At 49.1% G+C, this 18,247-nt stretch overlaps 1 protein-coding gene across 3 annotated transcripts in view; it reads right to left on the bottom strand.

Annotated features, from left to right (window-relative positions):
• UPF1 (UPF1 RNA helicase and ATPase) overlaps window positions 1-18,247 on the bottom strand; it is a 382,560-nt gene that overhangs the window by 191,529 nt on the left and 172,784 nt on the right. For all 3 annotated transcript variants that reach the window (XM_086947036.1, XM_086947037.1, XM_086947035.1), the window contains exon 11: window positions 12,318-12,436. In XM_086947036.1, the coding sequence (XP_086803162.1) occupies window positions 12,318-12,436 (119 nt within the window). The remainder of the gene's footprint in view (window positions 1-12,317; window positions 12,437-18,247) is intronic.

Below are 18,247 nucleotides of genomic sequence, written 5' to 3'. Positions count from 1 at the left end.
TAATGAAGCATTTCGGTGTGCCATTGGCACCAGGTAAGACTGTGGGTCCCTCGACTTGCCTCGAGTTCCTGGGGATCGAGCTCGACTCTGTGGAAGGTTGTTTTAGATTACCTAAAGAGAAGGTGATAAGATTCAGGGCTTCCCTGGAAGCTTGTATTAGCGAGTCCAAGGTCAGGCTGCACCAGTTGCAACAATTGGTGGGACAGCTGAATTTTGCCCTGAGAGTCATGCCGATGGCCCGCCCCTTTTCCCGCTCGATCGCTCAGGCCATGGTCGGCCTGAAGGAGGGTCATCATCGCACAAGGTTATCGGCAGAGGTTCGTCAGGACATGCGCATTTGGTTGGCATTTCTGGCGGATTTCAATGGTCGAATTGTCTGGAACAAACCGGCGGTGTCCTCCGAGGAGCTGGGGCTGTGGACAGATTCGGCAGGGAGCACTGGTTTTGGTGCCATATTCGGCACACGATGGTCGGCTCAAAAATGGCCGTTATGGTGGCATGAGTGTGGGCTGACAAGTAACATTGCCTTTCTTGAACTTTTAGGTTTCGCTGGGGAGCGGAGCCGATTAGGCTCCGCCTCCAGAGAAATCTAATGAGTATAGTAAGCACTATGGAACACGCCCCCCCGTCCGATTGGCTAGCTCCATAAATGGAGCCTAGCCATTGGACGAGGGGCCTGTCCATCAATGCCGGACCAGACACGGGGGCGTTCCCGAGATTCTTTGGCTTTGGCGACGTCACGCGACGCCGGGAACGCCCCCGAGCCTGGTCCGGCCGGGCCGTGCTTGCTGCTGTCCTGCCTTGTGTCCCTCCTCCCGCCGTCCCCACGTTTCCCGCCTCCCTCCCGAAGTCCGCCACGTTTCCCGCCTCCCTCCCGACGTCCGTGACCTTTCCCGCCCCCCTCGTCCTCTCCCGCCCCCCCCCCCCCGCCCCCCCCCCCCCCCCAGCCCTGTGGGAGGCACTAGGACCCAGGGCCTGCTCGATCCCCGTTCGGGGTTTCTTCAGCCGGCCGGCCAATCCTAGCGCGGCCGGCCGGAAGTGCACATGGGAGGGGAGAGGGGCCTGGACCCCGCCGTCCTCAGCGTCTTCGAACCGTTCTGGGGCGCAGCGACATTAGAGGTGTCCGAGGGTAAGCCGAGACCCGCTGCCGAGGTCACGGGGGCAGCCGCAGCCCCCGAGGCCGGGGCCTCGCCATTGGAAGACCCGCTGTCCTGCCCTAACACCAGCAGGGCACACGCGAGGGCGAGCAGCAGCGCCGGGATGCAGGAGTGCGCCTTCATGCTGACTGACAAGTGTCTTCCCTCGTGTGGAGTCGTGAACTGCGGCCAGAGGTTGAGAAACTCGCAGCTGGGGCGAGGGTGCTTACATGGAGCCTGCTTCCAGCCCGAACCTAGACAGAGAGACAGACAAAACACGCATCAGCACAGCCAGACTCGGGTACACTGCCAAACAGGGACGTAGCTAGCATCGGTGCAGTGGCACCGGGGCACAGGCTCTGATTATTTTTTACACTGCCAGCCTGGGGCCTAGCTCTGTGTTTACACTTTGGTGAGGGCTCCCACCCCGTCTTATTTTCCATCAATCTGCCATGTCTCAATTTTCAGCCCTCGGCAGCTTTACAGCTCAGGGCGCTATACCCAGTCACGCCTCCCCACCTTCAAAAGCTCTGAAGAGGCCGAAAGGTGACACGTCGGTACTACGGCAGCAACCAGAAAACAATGAAGGCTGCTGCCCTGCCCCGCCCGCACCCCTCCCCCCCGCACTACCCCCCCCCCCCCCGCACTACTCCCCCCCCCCATCCCCCCCCCCCCCAGCGAACTAACGTTTCTGCTGCTAGTGGGCAGCGGTCACAGCACTTGGTAGCAGATCCCGAGATCCATCACCACCCCCCTTTTGTACCATGTCGGTACTAAGGCAGCAACCAGAAAACAATGAAGACTGCTGCCCTGCCCCGCCCGCAGGGCAAAAAGTGAGCAGCACCGAGCTGTGTACAACAATAGCGGTTAGTGAAGAGCTTCCACGCCTAAGGGTTTACAATTACATTAAAAAGTTAACCGCAACCACCTTGACGCAATACTGCACCAGCCCCTTGCCTTCGCCTGCGTGCCTTTAAGTTAAACACTATCGGGAGGTTAGCTCCCCATCACGAAAAGATGATGAACTTATTATGCTCACAACGAGAGCCCCACATTTTGAGAAAACTGGTAGAGTAAAATAAATCAATAGCATTTTTGTGCGGAAGCGCGACCGTCTGTGTTATTGAATTATGAAAATATACTCGAAGCCTTCGAGGTTATGGGCTGTAAGAACCAATTTACTGTTTTCAAGAAAGCGCTACAGGTAGTCGGAGTCTGTCTCAAATTACAAACACTACTGGACGGTTCTTTAAATATATCATTCAAACACAGCAAGCACGGGCTTTGATGTCCGGCTGATGCGTTGATACGCAGCGTTGTGTCCGAATCTCACCACTGGCTGTTCTTTCTTTGGACCGGCATCCTAACAGCTGGAGGTGCTGGTGAGGTACCGGCAATTGAAGTACAAACAGCGCATTGAAACCTCCTGGAGTGAAGCTACCGGGAAACTGCCTGGAGCTTTCACAGAGGTTACAGACTGCAGAGGTCGGAGAGGCAAGAGGTGAAGGGGTGCAGACCTGAGGGTGGAGCCAGGAGGTAGGAGGAACCGACTAAGCTGATTTTTTTTTAAATCAGATTAAACTAGCCATAATGCTTAATTGGTGCACAGGAATTTCTTTGAGATCAAGCATTTTGCTCTAGGCAATGGCCCGGGGCACCCAGTTGTGCCCCCTCCTCCATTGCTAAAGGTAATATCTCCCGCCTCTTTGCTGCATTTGCCCCTCCCCATTGCTGTCTGCGCTCTGTACAAGAAAAGAGCATGGTTTAATGGACTCAGAAATTTAGCTCTTTGCACCCGGTTTACTCTTGCTTCGTGGCAGTCATGAAGTTGCTGCGCGGTGTTCACTCTCCTTCAGTTCCTCCGGGACACATATTGTCTCCTTGCCTCTGTGGCATAACGCGTTTGAATTTAGCTTTAGATCGGGCATCGAACACATTAATAAGAATGTATATGTGCATTATGGTCAAATGAATCTATTCTTTGTACGCTTGTCTCTGATCTAGTGTTTTCTAAAAGGGTTCGTTATTTACGCATCAGCGGTGTGCATTCACTTGTCCTTGGTTCGTACTCTTTGAATGTCAAACATTAACCCTTTCTGGATACACACTACATGCTGCTACTACAAATGGAGGCTTTCAAGCTACTCGAATCCTCTGTTATGTTTCGTTTAGTGCTAAGTTTTTGCCTTAACATGTTTTAATGATGTACTTGGCCAGTTTGTTTCTGAAAAGCAAGGGAAAGGCTGAAACCGATTAACAGCTCAAGACCATTCCTACAGCTTTGGCAAAATGGTACACACTGTTTACAATTACTGCTACCTTGAATTCATTCTGATTATACCCAAATGCCAATTTTAATTTGAACTTTGGCTACCCAAATGGACTTCAGCCTTTATTATTAGTGTTTTGTTTTATTGTTCATGGTTCTGACCTGGTTAAATCGCACGGCCCGACGGCAAGGAGGACAAGCGCAAGAAGGACCTGGTGAGTGCGGGAGCGAGGGGGGCAGTGGGGCCTGGGCACTGCTCCGGAGTGTAGGCTTGGGCTGGACTGGCTGCACCAAGAGTAAGGATGAGAGGGGTAAATATGACCGGGGGGGGGGGTGGGGGGCAGAGCAGGCCCGGGCTCTGTCAGCAACAAGAAGACAAGCGCAAGAAGGAGCTGGGGAGTGCGGGAGGCGAGGGGCCGGGCCTGGTCCAGAGTATAGTCTAGGGCTGGACTGGCTGCACCAAGAGTAAGGATGAGAGGGGTAAATATGACCCGGGGGGGGTGGGGGCAGAGCAGGCCCGGGCTCTGTCAGCAACAAGAAGACAAGCGCAAGAAGGAGCTGGGGAGTGCGGGAGGCGAGGGGCCGGGCCTGGTCCAGAGTATAGTCTAGGGCTGGACTGGCTGCACCAAGAGTAAGGATGAGAGGGGTAAATATGACCCGGGGTGGGGGCAGAGCAGGCCCGGGCTCTGTCAGCAACAAGAAGACAAGCGCAAGAAGGAGCTGGGGAGTGCGGGAGGCGAGGGGCCGGGCCTGGTCCAGAGTATAGTCTAGGGCTGGACTGGCTGCACCAAGAGTAAGGATGAGAGGGGTAAATATGACCCGGGGGGGGGGGGTGGGGGCAGAGCAGGCCCGGGCTCTGTCAGCAACAAGAAGACAAGCGCAAGAAGGAGCTGGGGAGTGCGGGAGGCGAGGGGCCGGGCCTGGTCCAGAGTATAGTCTAGGGCTGGACTGGCTGCACCAAGAGTAGGGATGAGAGGGGTAGGGCCCCGGGGGCAGAGCAGGCCCGGGCTCTGTCAGCCAGAGCCAGGAAAACAGGGTTGTGGACGAGTTCTCGAGGGTAGTCAGTGAGAGAGATCCTGAGTGTACGTGGGGGTGGTGGTGGGGGGGGGGGGGGGGGGTGGTCCAGAGGATCCAGAGAGACCCGGGAGGGGAGAGCCGGAGAGTCCAGAGTTGTCTGTGCTTTCAAGGTTGGGAGGGGTGGGATTCATTCCTGAACCCACTGGCTGCAATTGAGAAGGGGGGGTATGGGGGTGGGTATCGCGGGATACACAGCGTAAAACACAAAGGCTGATAGTGAGGGTGGGGCACTTGCGGCCAGTCTACTGGGGTGTTGGGGTCGCGTGTGTCAGTGTCGGGTCCCTCTCACAGGCCCCTGCCTTGAACTCAATGTGCAGGGGAAGCAGTAGCAGTGTGGCCGGCCAAAACAAGACCTTCGCCCTCTTTAAGAGGGGCCCCTTCCCTCACAACATTTTCGTCCACCTTCTGATACGCTTCGTGTGAATTCATAAGCGTCCCCTGCTGCGCACTGCCAGAGCCTTAGGTCATGGTGTGGGGGCACCACTCTGGTTATAGCGCCCAGAAGTGATCGTATTTCAGCAGCGCCTTCTTTCTGCTGGATGCGAAACGCAGCAATTGATTGAATTTTTTTTTCAATGCGCATTACATACAACTCTTTATAGTGGCCATGCGTGCCTTTACGGAAACAGATTTGGTTTGGTAATTTTTTAATTTGTCTGATCATGGGTCAAATTATCTGTCTCTCTCTCTCTCTCAGTATCACTATATTACATTATCTTTGTATGTGTGCGTGTACACACATGTAAGTGTGTATATGTGTGCGAGTATGTGTCTGTGCATATATATATACGTTCGTGTATCTATTTATTTATTATATTTTGACACGCAGAGAATGGTATTTTATTTATTAATGTACTTTATACATAAATATAATTAATAAAATGTTCTCTGCCTGTCAAAATATAATAAATAAATAGATACACGCACATATATATAGGCACACACACATATACACACTTACGTGGATGTACACGCACACATACAAAGATAATGTAATGCAATAATCCTGCGTGCAGACAACGTGGATGCATTCGTCAGTATTGGGTGACCCTGTGAACGGCTCCCCCGGCGCCCCTCAGGCTGGTAGATGCCCCCCAGAGCCCTGGACCACTCTCTCTCCTCAGTGTTCGAAACCGTCCGGTTTATTTATGTGCAATGTCCGCAGAACCCCTGAGCACAGACTAGAGGCCTGGTGAGGATAAACGGGGGTCCCGGCCCTGCGAAGCCCACCGGGAGCACAGACAGAGGGCGCACCCCGAGGCCAGCGAGGGGCCTCTCTGGCCGGCCTGCACCCGCGCGGTCCAGGGGCTCCCGGCTGCGGCTGTGAGTGAAGCAGCCCCCTGGGACACAAACATTGATGGATCAATAGAGCAGCCGGCGACGGACCCGCTGAGCAGTGTTCCCATTGGTATTGCTGTTCTCCAGTTGTGTTTTTTTTTGTCCTCGGTGTTGTGATGTTCTAGTCTTGAAGGCGATTTATTTGTGTGCACTTCCATCTTAAAATGTGGAGTTTAATTAATATTTGATGGTGTAAACGTTGTAAATGTTCAATAAACCACTGTGTGTTTTTACAGAGGGTGTTTTGCTTATGTGCTTGGAAAGAGTTGTAGATAACCTGGAGGAGGGCTGCAGGATAGCGCCCGGCAGGCTCTCACACACTGCTCCCACGGCCCAGATGTTTGGTGTCAAACAGGGCTTCATTTCACAAGTAGCCTTGTCGAAATGTAGCCACCTGGGTTCCGAAAATCCATGTGGTTGCTGTTGGCCTGTAAAGTAGGTTATTATAGCGCAAACATTCTTGGCTTTGAGGGCTGTCATTTTTTTTAAAAATAGGAAAATCCAAGATTATATAAATTGTATAGCTGGACGCTTAGCCATGGAGAGTACACATGTCTGATGGTGCTGAGTGGCTGTATTTTGTGTCCATTAATAAACCGCGCATACTAGTTTGTGGAAAGGTGACCCCAGTTTTCAAGCCCCGGACTTGAACTCTGCTTTACCCCTGCAGTTCTTGGCCTCCTCGACGCCTGCTCGTGTCCAGCATTACCTCAGATGTCCGAGGCGGGAGAGGCGCGCGGATCAGCTGTGCATTGTTTTGCTAATGAGACCTTCACTTAGGTACATGGGGTCAGGGCTCCAGTCTTTGTTGAGGCTCCTTGCAAACAGGGTTATTAATGCTTCTGTGACGCAGAACCCTAAATCACTTGGCCCCTGAAGTCATACTTGCAGCCCGGGGCCTTCCCTTAGCAAAGTGTTACACCGGCAAGATGGTGGGCAGGAAGCTGCCATGCAGGCCGACAGACACGTAGATAATGCGAGAGGCAACCGGCAGAGGGGCAGAGAAAGAGACAGAAAGACTGTGGCCAGTCTGAGTGCATAGATTGGGGGCACATGGGCAGATCGAATACCCTGCGACACAGCATGTATACTGACAGTGAGTTGTGCTCTGTGTGTATCGAAATGTGGGGTTGTGTGCACTGTGAGTATGCATAGTGTGGGGTTGTGTGCACAGTGTGTATACGGGGTGTGGGGGTTCAGTGCACTGTGAGTATGCAGGGTGTGGGGTTGTGTGCACTGTGTGTATGCAGAGTGTGGGGTTATGTACACTGTGTGTATGCAGAGTGTGGGGTTATGTGCACTGTGTGTTTGCAGGGTGTGGGGTTCAGTGCACTGTGAGTATGCGGGGTGTGGGATTCTGTGCACTGTGTATGCGGAGTGTGGGGTTGTGTGGCGTTTGTGTGCACAGTGTGTATGTGGGTGGTGGGGTTCAGTGCACCGTGAGTATGCAGGGTGTGGGGTTGTGTGCACTGTGTGTATGTGGGGTGTGGCGTTCGTGTGCACTGTGAGTATGCGGGATATTGGTGTGGGCGATGTACTCTTTCAAATAACTTCGCCAGCACTGTGGCTGTATTTTGTGCGACGTTTGCATTGTTTTTGAGCATAGAGTGTTGTGACTTCACATTGTTTTGTATTTCTAAATTTTAAATGAATGATTACAGGGAAGAGAAAATGAAATGCAAATAATATATAACAGACGTAACCTGTATTCATACCCATCGGCACTGAAGTACAATGAGTCAAAATCACCACACACCTAAGAAGGGCCCCATATATTATCAAACCGAAGTAAATTGTCATTTAGTTTATATGACATTTTCTCAAAATGAGCCACATCATACAAATCTGCAAGCCAGGAATTAAGCGCTGGTATAACATTAGTTCTCCAAAAACATAAAATATTGATTTTAGCTGGACCTAGTGCGTTGGAGAGCCATTTGAAGGTATTAATAAAGATATGTGGTATTTCAGAAGTATTGTGTAAGCGCGAGCTTTGTTTTGTGAGAGAGAAATTAAGAAAAGAATGTACCTTCAAATAGTCTTCAATCTAGATTCAAAATGTACGAATACTAGGACACGTCGGAGTTGGTTAAAAACCAAGTTTAAGGAATATGGAATACGCACCTGCCAGTGCCTATACTAGCTCATGGTGGCATCTTCTGGTCTTGCATGCACAACGAAGAGAGTAGTGCAGACACGCCTAAAGGCGCACCAGAGGTACCATTACTGAGGGCTGCTCTATCGTCTGCAGCATCCCCTAGTATGTGTAGGTAACACGTATCGGGTTTGCATCTAGAGATTAGGGGAAATCCTAGACACTTCATGAACATGGCAACCACGTGTACCCTCCAGCACAATTCTGAAATAAACCGGGTGTATCCAAAAGTCCCAGAGCCAATGAGCCAACGTCAAATCAAAACTACGGAAGATCAAACTCAGCATGGCAATGTCCAGGTGCAGCTTCTCCAACAGCTCCTCGCACAGCCTGTGAGGTGAGAGACACAAACTTCTAGTGCTCTGCTCTGTTCCCTCCTTACACAAGCCACCATCCTTCTCTGAGGCATCGGCTCCACACCTTTCTGACCACTCTCTGATCCCAGAAGGAGCAAAGCTGAATCCAGGCCGAGCAGTGCAGGCCTGGCAGTTATGGCTGGACTGTTCCCATTGGGGGCAGGGTCAAGACTGATTTGCATATGGCTGGGTCCAAACTGGAATGGCATGGTGAGCAAAGAAAAGATGGATTTAGGCCCAGATCTCTGTACTGGGGTGAATGCATGACATTGTTCTGCATTCTGTCCATCAGTAGTTCATTTTGCATTTGTCACCCCGAGTATGGGCTGCGAGAGCTGTGTGGGCTGCGAGAGCTGTGTGGGCTGCGAGAGCTGTTGGCAATGTAAATAACAATGTTGTTTGTTTATAAGTTAAAAAAAAAAAGAAATGTCATGAGCAATGCCAATAGCTCTAACTTTTCCAAAGGCGAAACCATTGCATTGTAAATGCTTGTTTCCCATTCTTGTGGCCCTGAAAACTTGGCCTGAGGGGTTCAGAGATCACTCTGTGGTGTTTTGGTCTGATAACATGACCGTGGTTGAGTGTATCAATAGCCAGGCAGCACGATGCAAATGGATTCTGAGATTGCTCAAAGAAATTGTGTTATTGTGTATGCAATTGAACGTGCTATTTAAGGCAAAACATGTGCCAGGGGTAATGAATAAAGCGGCTGATGCGCTTTCTCGTTTTCGTATGCAGGCCTTCTGGGGTTTTCTGCCCACAGCGGACCCGGTGGCGGCACCCTTTCCCGAAGCTCTCTGGTCTCTCGGTGCCCCGAACTACAGAACCTCGTGGGAGAGAGTTTAGCACCCAGGACGAGGAAGGCATATGAAGGGGCGTTCCGATCCTATTGGGCCTTTGTGGGGGCTGCTAGGGGAGAGCTTTGGGGCCAGGAAGAACTAGTAGTAGACTTTCTGCTGTCGTTACATCAGGCAGGCAAATCAGTGGCTACGGCCCAGAGGCATCGGGCCGCCATTTCCTTTATGGCAAGGGCCCATGGGATTCAGGACCCGACTGCGTCTTTCGTTGTGCAAAAAGCGCTACGTGGGTGGCAACGCCTTGAGGGTCGCAAAGTAGATGCAAGGCGCCCGATAGGTCTGGATAGGTTAGCTCTGTTGTTATCTGTACTCCCTGCAACATGTTCATCCCTGTATGAAAGAAGGTTATTCCGAGCCGCTTTTGTGCTAGCATTCCATGGGGCTATGCGGGTAAGCGAACTAGTGGCAAAGAACAAGCAGGATACCATGGGGGGACTGTGCCGAGAGCACGTTCAGGTCAGGGGGGAGACAATGACTGTCTCGTTTGTCAGGTCCAAGACCGATCAGGGTGCGATGGGGGACTGCATAATCATACAAAGGATTCCCGGGTCTTCCATGTGCCCGGTGAGTTGCGTAGAGGAATATTTAGCGCAAAGGGTGGCATCATGGGGGGGGGACCTTGTTGAGACACGCTGACGCCACCCCACTGACGAGGTTTCAGTTTCAGCGGGTGCTTGCGATGTCGATTTCTGCCGCGGGCTTGAACCCCGGCGAGTTTGGGACCCATTCCTTTCGGATAGGGGCTGCTACAGAGGCTACAGCCAGGGGTCTGAATGTCGAACAAGTTAAACGTGTGGGGCGTTGGTCCTCGAACTGTTATAAAAGGTATGTGCGGTTGCACATGTTGTGAAGCTGTAATGATGTACTCACGCTTCTTGTTTTTGTTTGGTTTTCAGTTGCGCAAGCCTACGAGGCGGGGCGGACTGTGCAGTCGACCCAACACCGGGCCAGCGGTCAGACATCACCGGCTGTGAAAAAGGAGGTGTGGGTCGTGGGCCACTCATACGTGAGGCGTGCCGCGGACGTATTCAAAGCAGGTGACATGATTCACGTGGCTGGGGAATACGGGTACAGTGTGTCCTTCTACGGAAAGGGCGGGCTCTGTATTGACCAGTTTCGATCATTTTTCGAGGGTTTGTTAGGGCGGACGAGGTCACCGCCGTCTATAGTCATAGTACATCTTGGGGGCAACGATTTGGTGACCACTGGTAGACGACTTCTTCTTGAGGCAATGCTTTCCACTGTAAGTTGGTTAGCAAGGAGAGTTCCAGGGTGCACAATTGCATGGTCCCATATGATCCCACGGAAAGTGTGGCGGGGGGCTCTTTCGGTTTCTGCTCTGAATCATTCAGTAAGGAAAATTAATAATAAAGTGAGTAGATTGTTCCGTTCAAGTACACTGCATTCTATTTCGCATGGTTGTATTAAAGGGGACAGTATGTATTTGGGGGATGGTGTTCATTTGTCCCGGGTGGGGAACGAGTTACTCATAGGAGATCTGATAGCTTGGCTAAGGACTTTATGACATGACCTTTAGGCAGGAGTGTTGTGGGGGGTCCGGATAGCCGGTCAACTATCCGGCCTGTGGCGGTTAGGTCATGATCGGTGAGCAGTAATTGGAAGATCCCTATGGGTGGGCGTCACCCATTACGGATGGGAGCGCTCGAGGGAGGTGGCCATTGGCCCCTCAACGGGGAGGCGGTCCCTTCTAAGGATGGGCCGCCGAAAGGAAAGGAAAGGCGGTCAAGGCCCCTTCCTGGGTAGGAGGGGCTACAGCCCCCTCCTGGGGAATTTCCCGGGGCCAGGACATCTGCGACGGCAGATGTGGTAAGTTGTGTGGGGTTTGGGAGGGGGTCTACGCTACCTTCTAGATACCTCACACGAGTCCTCGGACGACCTTTAAATGGCGTCGAGTTTATTGGGGCCCCCGTCAAGTCAAGGGAAATTGGTAAATGCACTTGAGGTACGCCTCTGTGCGGTCGCCCCTCACAAGTGAGGGGGATATGTCTGGTTTAGGGATCTTGACACCGGTTACGACCTTGCAGTTGGCCCTTAAACGTTAGGATGTACAATTTCAATTTAAAGTTTTGTAGGATGTTAGTTCGGCTAGGAGAACCTCTGTATTAGAGTATATGTTAAGGTTAGCCAAACATCGCAAATGTGGAAATGAAATTGTACATTAATATGAAACTGTTATTTTAACGTTTTAATTTTGTTTCATATTTTAATAAATACGGCCGGGAGGGTCACTCCCTCCCGTCTTCCAAAAGTTCAGAACGTTTCCGGTTTCCCATCCTTGGGGATTGTGTTGAGAGGGGGTGGCGGGTATCTCAGCCATATACTTCTGAGTAAAGGTTCTAAGTTGTGGACAGTTATCTTATCATAAGTGTTTTTAAATAAGACTTCAAGATTTTAGGTTTTGGATTGCAAATTGCAAGGAACTCTTAAGAATACTGAGTAAGATATCCATTTTCCCTCCATGTTTAGTTACTGCTGCATACTAAATAGCAAATTTATGAGTCAAAAACTAACTGCAGCTAAATATCTTTTCTTCTATATCAGAACTTCAGTTCGAGAATGCAGAGATATCTTTGAAATATGCCAATCAAAACATAAGTAAAATACCATCATACTGGGGACTGATATGGATAGACCATATTTCAAATGAAAAATTCTATGTTTGAATGTTAAATACTTGTACATTTAGAGTGAAATGGCAAGCCTTAACTTTATAGCCCTATACTTGTAAAAATGATGGCAAAAAATGAATTTACTGTACAGAAAAGCAACCTTAATAATAAAGGACGTCCACAATTCATGAATATTCATTATTTACCTACACTTTTTGAAGAGTGCAAGTCAAGTCTGTTTAGGGGCAAGAGAGCTCAAAATGTATAGCTGTTAATTCTGAGGCAAATGAAAGACTATGAATGTCTTAAATAAGCCATTCCATAGACAAATCTTATATACTAGAATACGCTTCATGGTGTTCTTTATATCATATACATTTATTTTACTTTTTAATCAAGTAGTTCAGTGGGGGTGGGTGGGAGGTTAATGGACAGAGTCACACAACTATTACATTTGTTTAAAGATAACAAAAATTAAATTAAATAAAATACAAATTACCCATTGCCTTGGCGCGCCAAATGGTATACAATGGTAGCTGATGTCACAGTTTTTCCTGTACCAGGAGGACCTTGGATAAGGCTAAGAGGACGCTGTAATACAGTCTTCACAGCATAAACCTGAATGGGATGAAAAGGCATTTAAGCTACTAACAATCTAAATATATTTCTATTTCAAAAGGAAGAATAATTGAAAGCCGTGCTCTTCAATGCGTGAAAGAAGCCAACATAAAACACAAATGATAAATACCGTTGCACCTTAGAGGTGTATCAGATCTTTCCCGTCCCTCCCCCAGGCACAGTTGAGTGCTTCAATTCTTTCAAATGAATGAAAAAACAGTATTCCAATGTTAGTGTGAAATAATTTTAATCTACACGCTCAAGCTTACCATTTCAATGAAAAATGAAAAGGAGTACATGAAAACTCAACTGAATAAAGTATTATTCAAAATTAATAAGTTACAGGCTTCTTTGAATAAGAATTTAAGCTCAGCAGTGACTTGGGGTATAGCAAGAGCCTCTAAAACTGTACAAGTGGGCAATAAGTTATATTTATGAAGCAATGGCCCTGAGAGGAAAAGGGAGGGGGTCTGTTGAACTTAGAACAAAATTGAGACACAGGCATGCTTATGGGCAGTGCCAACATAATAACCTGTGTTTTTTATTTGTTATTCTACAATAATTTCTAGAAGTACTTGTAGGACATTTTCGCCTTTTGCTGGACCCTATATTTCTGCTGGCTTTAGAACCCTGTGCACTTTACGCTGTTAACCAGTAGCAAAGTGCCTGTGCTTCCCTCCCAGTTCCTATATTTAACTTACCTGTACGTCCTTGGTATATGGTTCAAGGTGTTTAACAGGAGGGGGATTCAGAGGCTCTTAAAGTCAGTCAACTAAACCCTCAAAGATACGCTGGAGTTTCCCCTTAATGACCGCATAAACTAACAGACCAGGTCTTAACAGATGAGTCAATTTCGCAAGGGTTCTTTATTCAGAAAAATATATTCTTTTCATGAATGGAAAACTGGCCAAAACGGGTTTCACAAAATCAAGGTCACTTGTTGCAGTGGTACCCCCACTTTTTTGCCTGGTATTTGATGCAACTTGGACTGGCGTGCACTGGGTTCCTGCTCACAATGTCCCCATTGCACTGGATTCCTGCTCACCAGGTCCTCAGTGTTCTTTCCCCAAAACAAGGTAACTGCTCAATTGATCTCCAAATGGTCAGCCCTTTAGCACCTCTGTAAGTCCCTATTAAGTGGTACGCCTGGTACCTAGGGCATAGGTACTAAAGGGGGTCCCTGAGAGCTGCAGCATAGATCGTGCCACTCTAAGGAACCCAGCATCAATCTCAAAGATTGCCACTGCAGGCTGCATGACAAGGTGCTCTGAAAAGAGAAAACATGGCGTGTGCCATGTCCCCTAACACTGTATGTGACATTTTTAAGTCACCCCCCTACACCAGGCCCTACAGCCCCAAGGCATGGTGCATTATATTACATATGAGGAAAGATCTGCATGAGCAGATATGCTCCTGTGCTGGCCAGTGCAACTACTAACAGTTAAAATGAACAGGGAAGCCATCTTAAGGTATGTACTGGGCACTGGGCAAAACTAGTTTCCCAGCTACATAATGCCTACACTGAAACCTATGGTGTTTGGTATCAAACACCTCGTATTAATAAACCCGCACTGACTGCAGTGATGGATTTATTAATACATGCAACCCAGAGGTACCTCTGAAAACCTACCGTCCCCTAGTGTATTGGCTGACTGGTACTGTACAGCCTGCAACCACAGATGTTTCTCTGACCCCCTGGAGGTGAAAGCCCGCACTCTCCGCGGGCAGAAACAATGCCTGCTGTGGCAGGAGGTGTTGTCACCTCCTCCAAGCAGGATGACTAGTAATGAGCATATTAAGGCAGGAGGCTTCAAAGGTCTCCACCACCTTTGGTATGCAACCCTGGCTTGCCTCAGAAAAGAGAAATGCCACCCCCAGACCATGGCCCATATGACACAAGGACAGGCGGGAAAATTAGCTAGTCAGGAGGAGTTGTGTTCACCCTCAAGCTAGTACCACCCCTAAGGTGGCTACCTGAAGTGCACACCACTAGGAAAATACCACCATCTTGGTTTTTGGTGGAATTTGGTCCTCTGGGTCAGGGGTATGCCCACTTCCCACATTAAGTGGTTATATAGAGATTGTAGTCACTATGAAAGTGGGTAGCCCATTTGCTAAAACGTGAAACTTTCTGTAATGCCCTTTTATACCGTATTTTGGTGGCACCCCTGATGCCAGGAGTGAACAAAGAAGATTGCAGACATGAGAACCGAAGAGCAACTACTGATTTGGCACCAACCATGCCAGCTGCACCAGACAGTTGTGGAGAAAGACTTGACCTGCCACTGTGCAGACTCCAAGAAAGCCGGAGGACTGACAGTGCTTCGCAAATCTCCATAGGAAGTCTCTTGGAGTAAATGAGCTACTCCCCTGCAACTTCAGGCACCAAAGAAGCAAGATCCAGTTCACCTTCCTATTGGTCACGGGGGACTACCGATGAAGCAGCCGCACAGGAAATAGTCACCGTGCTCCCACAGGTCAGATCCATCCCCCCTCCAAGTATGGGGATGCCAGGACCAATTGGAGCCGCACAGCTCCAATACCCTGTATACCGGACCCCTTGCAGCAATCAAGGCTTGCTGTGCCCAGACAAGGAAAAAACCGACCTGCACAACGAGGGACTTCAGGGACAGTGAGACTCACACCTAGAGTAACCAAGCTGTTCTGTATGCTCCTTTAGGCAAAACCAAAGACAAAGATTGAGTCTCCGACCGACGCTATACACCTCAAAGTACCTCTGCACCCACGCCCCACAGCCCGTGTCCGAGGGAGGTGACTGGACCAACGGGCTCCGAACTTATTGTAAACTTAAAGAAATGAATGGCAAGTAGCACATGAATTGCAACATGTAATGACAATGGTAAATGCATAGGCACTGATGAACCGGCCTTGATGTCGTGAAACACGTTGGCCAGTTTCCAAATTCAGGAAATTATTTTTTGGAATAAAGAACCCTTACAAAACGGACGGTCTCATCTCTTTAGACCTCAAACCTTGTCTGTCTAAGGTACAGGGTGTAGCCAGAGCCTGGAAGTTAAATGCCACTAGTGAACTGCAGCACCTATTGAGTAATCCACTGCAGTGCAACTGCAAAAATGGTTTCATTCCTACCTTGGGAGCCAGACTGTAGCAGTGTAAATACTGCAATTCGTCCTCCCAAAATAAACCCTTTTGACAGGTCAAAACCTCAATTTTCATTAATAAGCCATCCATCTGTAGGCCTTGTAGCCCACAATGTAGAATGCATGGTATTTAAAATTAAGACCAGTAGAAATTTTAGGCTCGATTACGATGTCGGTCGGAGAAGTTGCGGTCTCGGGACTGACCGACCTTCGGAACAGGCAATACAATTACAATGCGACCGCACATGGTGCAGTCGCATACTCCCATTTCTCTATGAGAGCTGGCGCTGCGGCCGGAAACCGGCAGTAGCACAAGCTCCCATAGGGAATTGGGCGATTCCGGTAATCCCTGCACCGTGTGATGTGCACCTAAAGGTGCCTGCCACATGGTGCAGGGATTAACAGGGGAGCACCATAGGGACCCATTCACCCCCAACCGGAGGCCGCAAGGAGAAGGGGGTCCTGCTAGGGGCCTCAAATTCGCCTTTCGACAGGCTTTCAGTGTCAGAAAGCCCGGCATGGAAAGCCTGTCGGAAACAGAGCATCATAATCCCAACAGCGGAAACGCCGTCAATTGGGATTACGGGCCGGTCCCTACTGGCAGACGGGCTCCTGAGCCCGTCCGAATCCAGCCGGTTTCAAATTTTGACTGCCCAGATTGTAACTAGGCTGTCGGAATTGAAACCGTCGAAGTCGGTCGGAAAGCCTCTGTTTTGTGGTCGATGGCTTGCTGACCTACATCGAAATAGGCCCCTTAATGTTGACATGTCCTTTGAGTGACAAGCCCCTAAAAGCTATTTTTCACTTTAGCAGGTCTAGCTGTCCTATGTAGAAAACCAGAGTATGGATTAAAAATCACTATGTTGTACCTCGGGAATGGGACTAGCCAGAAAAAAATACAACTATTTTAATGGTAAAGTCAGATTTAGAATAAAGAACATTTTTTTTTTAAAGTTACCCTTTTTCTGCCTTAAGTTCCTGGAAGCTAATTTGCTGTCAAATTTCTCCTAGTCGTTGATTAGACTTTGAATGGTGTATAAAAAAAAAAGTCTAAAAAGTCTCCCAGGACACAATGGGCTGACTTGATTTGGCAGAGATAACTTTTCAGAACCTTCTGGAATATGCTGTGAGCATCCCTTTTCACATTACAGTGTCACACCCTGGTTGAATGTCAAAGCCTGCTGGACATGTCTAATGGGTTTACATTGAACACTAGGGGGTGCACTTGAAAGGACAGGAACAGCACAACCATTCTTGGGTATCCACGTCTACTTGTTGATTAACCCCGTTTAGTTTGGCCAGACTTCAGTGTCTGGGCTTATTGTGGGTACAGTGGCTGTACCTAACAGGATTTTAGTGTTCGATGTAAGAGTACACTGATTACCATAGTAACTCCCCACACCTTCCTAGCCAGCAGAGCCCAAGTTGAGTATGACTGAAGACTTTCACCATCTTGAAAATACCCAAAGTGGGTTGGGTTAGCGTCAGCAACCTTTACCCCATTGGTTACGGTGTGCCTAGGAGTCATTTCCACCCACTGGCACTTGGACATGTACGTGTCTAGTAAGAGTTTATTATCAGGGCAAGGTGCAAAGGATCCACATTACTATGTTGTTATAAAGTACTTAATATTTATCAGAAACAAGATAGAAATTAGGGTGAGGTTCTGGCTTAACAGAATCTTCAAAGATCAGTCTCTAAGTAGACAATATTGCATTAAAATTGGCTGCATTTCTGGTTAAATTCCAAAGAACAAGTTGCGTACCTTCGGTAACGCTTTTTCTGGCAGATACAGTATCTGCCTGTGGATTCCTCACCTTGTGAATATCCCCCTGCGTCAGCAACGTTCGAAAAATTCTTTGTAGCACGCCGGCGTGGACGACGTCATAGGAGCACGGCATCGCGCGCGACTCCATCTGACGTCACCGACTCCTTATTAGGCCTACGTCGGCGTGATGACATCTGTTCCGGATGGACCAATGACAGAAGAAATATACATATACACTGTACACAGTACATATAATCCTAAAACTGCACTACAGTGTGTGGCTAAGGTCTGAAACCAAATATAAATACAATCATAAACATGCATATGAATACATAAATACAGGTATAGCAGAGCGGACAACGGGGAGGCGGGTGGGTCAGTGAGGAATCCACAGGCAGATACTGTATCAACCAGAAAAAGCGTTACCGAAGGTAAGTAACTTGTTCTTCTGATACATACATCAGCCTTGTGGATTCCTCACCTTGTGAATAGAGTCCCACAGCAGTCCCCACTCCCGGAGGAGGGTGTCCACTCTGCTACACCAGAAAATCTTGGGAGGACAGAGCGCGCGAAGAGGCCGTCCCTCCTCACCTCGGTATCTAAGCAGTAGTGCTTCGCGAAAGTGTGGAGGGAGGCCCAAGTCGCGGCTCTGCAAATGTCCTCAACAGGAACACCTCTAGACAAGGCGGATGTTGCAGACTTTGCTCTAGTTGAATGAGCTCCGATACCCTCAGGAGGGTCCTTAACCGCCAGAGAGTAGCAAATCTTGATGCACAGGATTATCCATCTGGAAAGTGTGCGCTTGTGCACCGCTCTGCCCTTTTTGCAGCCAGCAAAACCCACGAAGAGCTGATCATCCATACAATAGTCTTTAGTCCTATCGAGATAGAAACTGACTGCTCTCTTAGGGTCCAAGCAATG

The sequence above is a fragment of the Lissotriton vulgaris genome, chromosome 12 (genome assembly GCF_964263255.1).
Source record: "Lissotriton vulgaris chromosome 12, aLisVul1.2, whole genome shotgun sequence".
Taxonomy (NCBI): Eukaryota; Metazoa; Chordata; class Amphibia; order Caudata; family Salamandridae; genus Lissotriton; species Lissotriton vulgaris.
The sequence above is the reverse complement of the archived record's forward strand: the minus strand, read 5'-3'. Positions and strand labels throughout refer to the sequence as shown.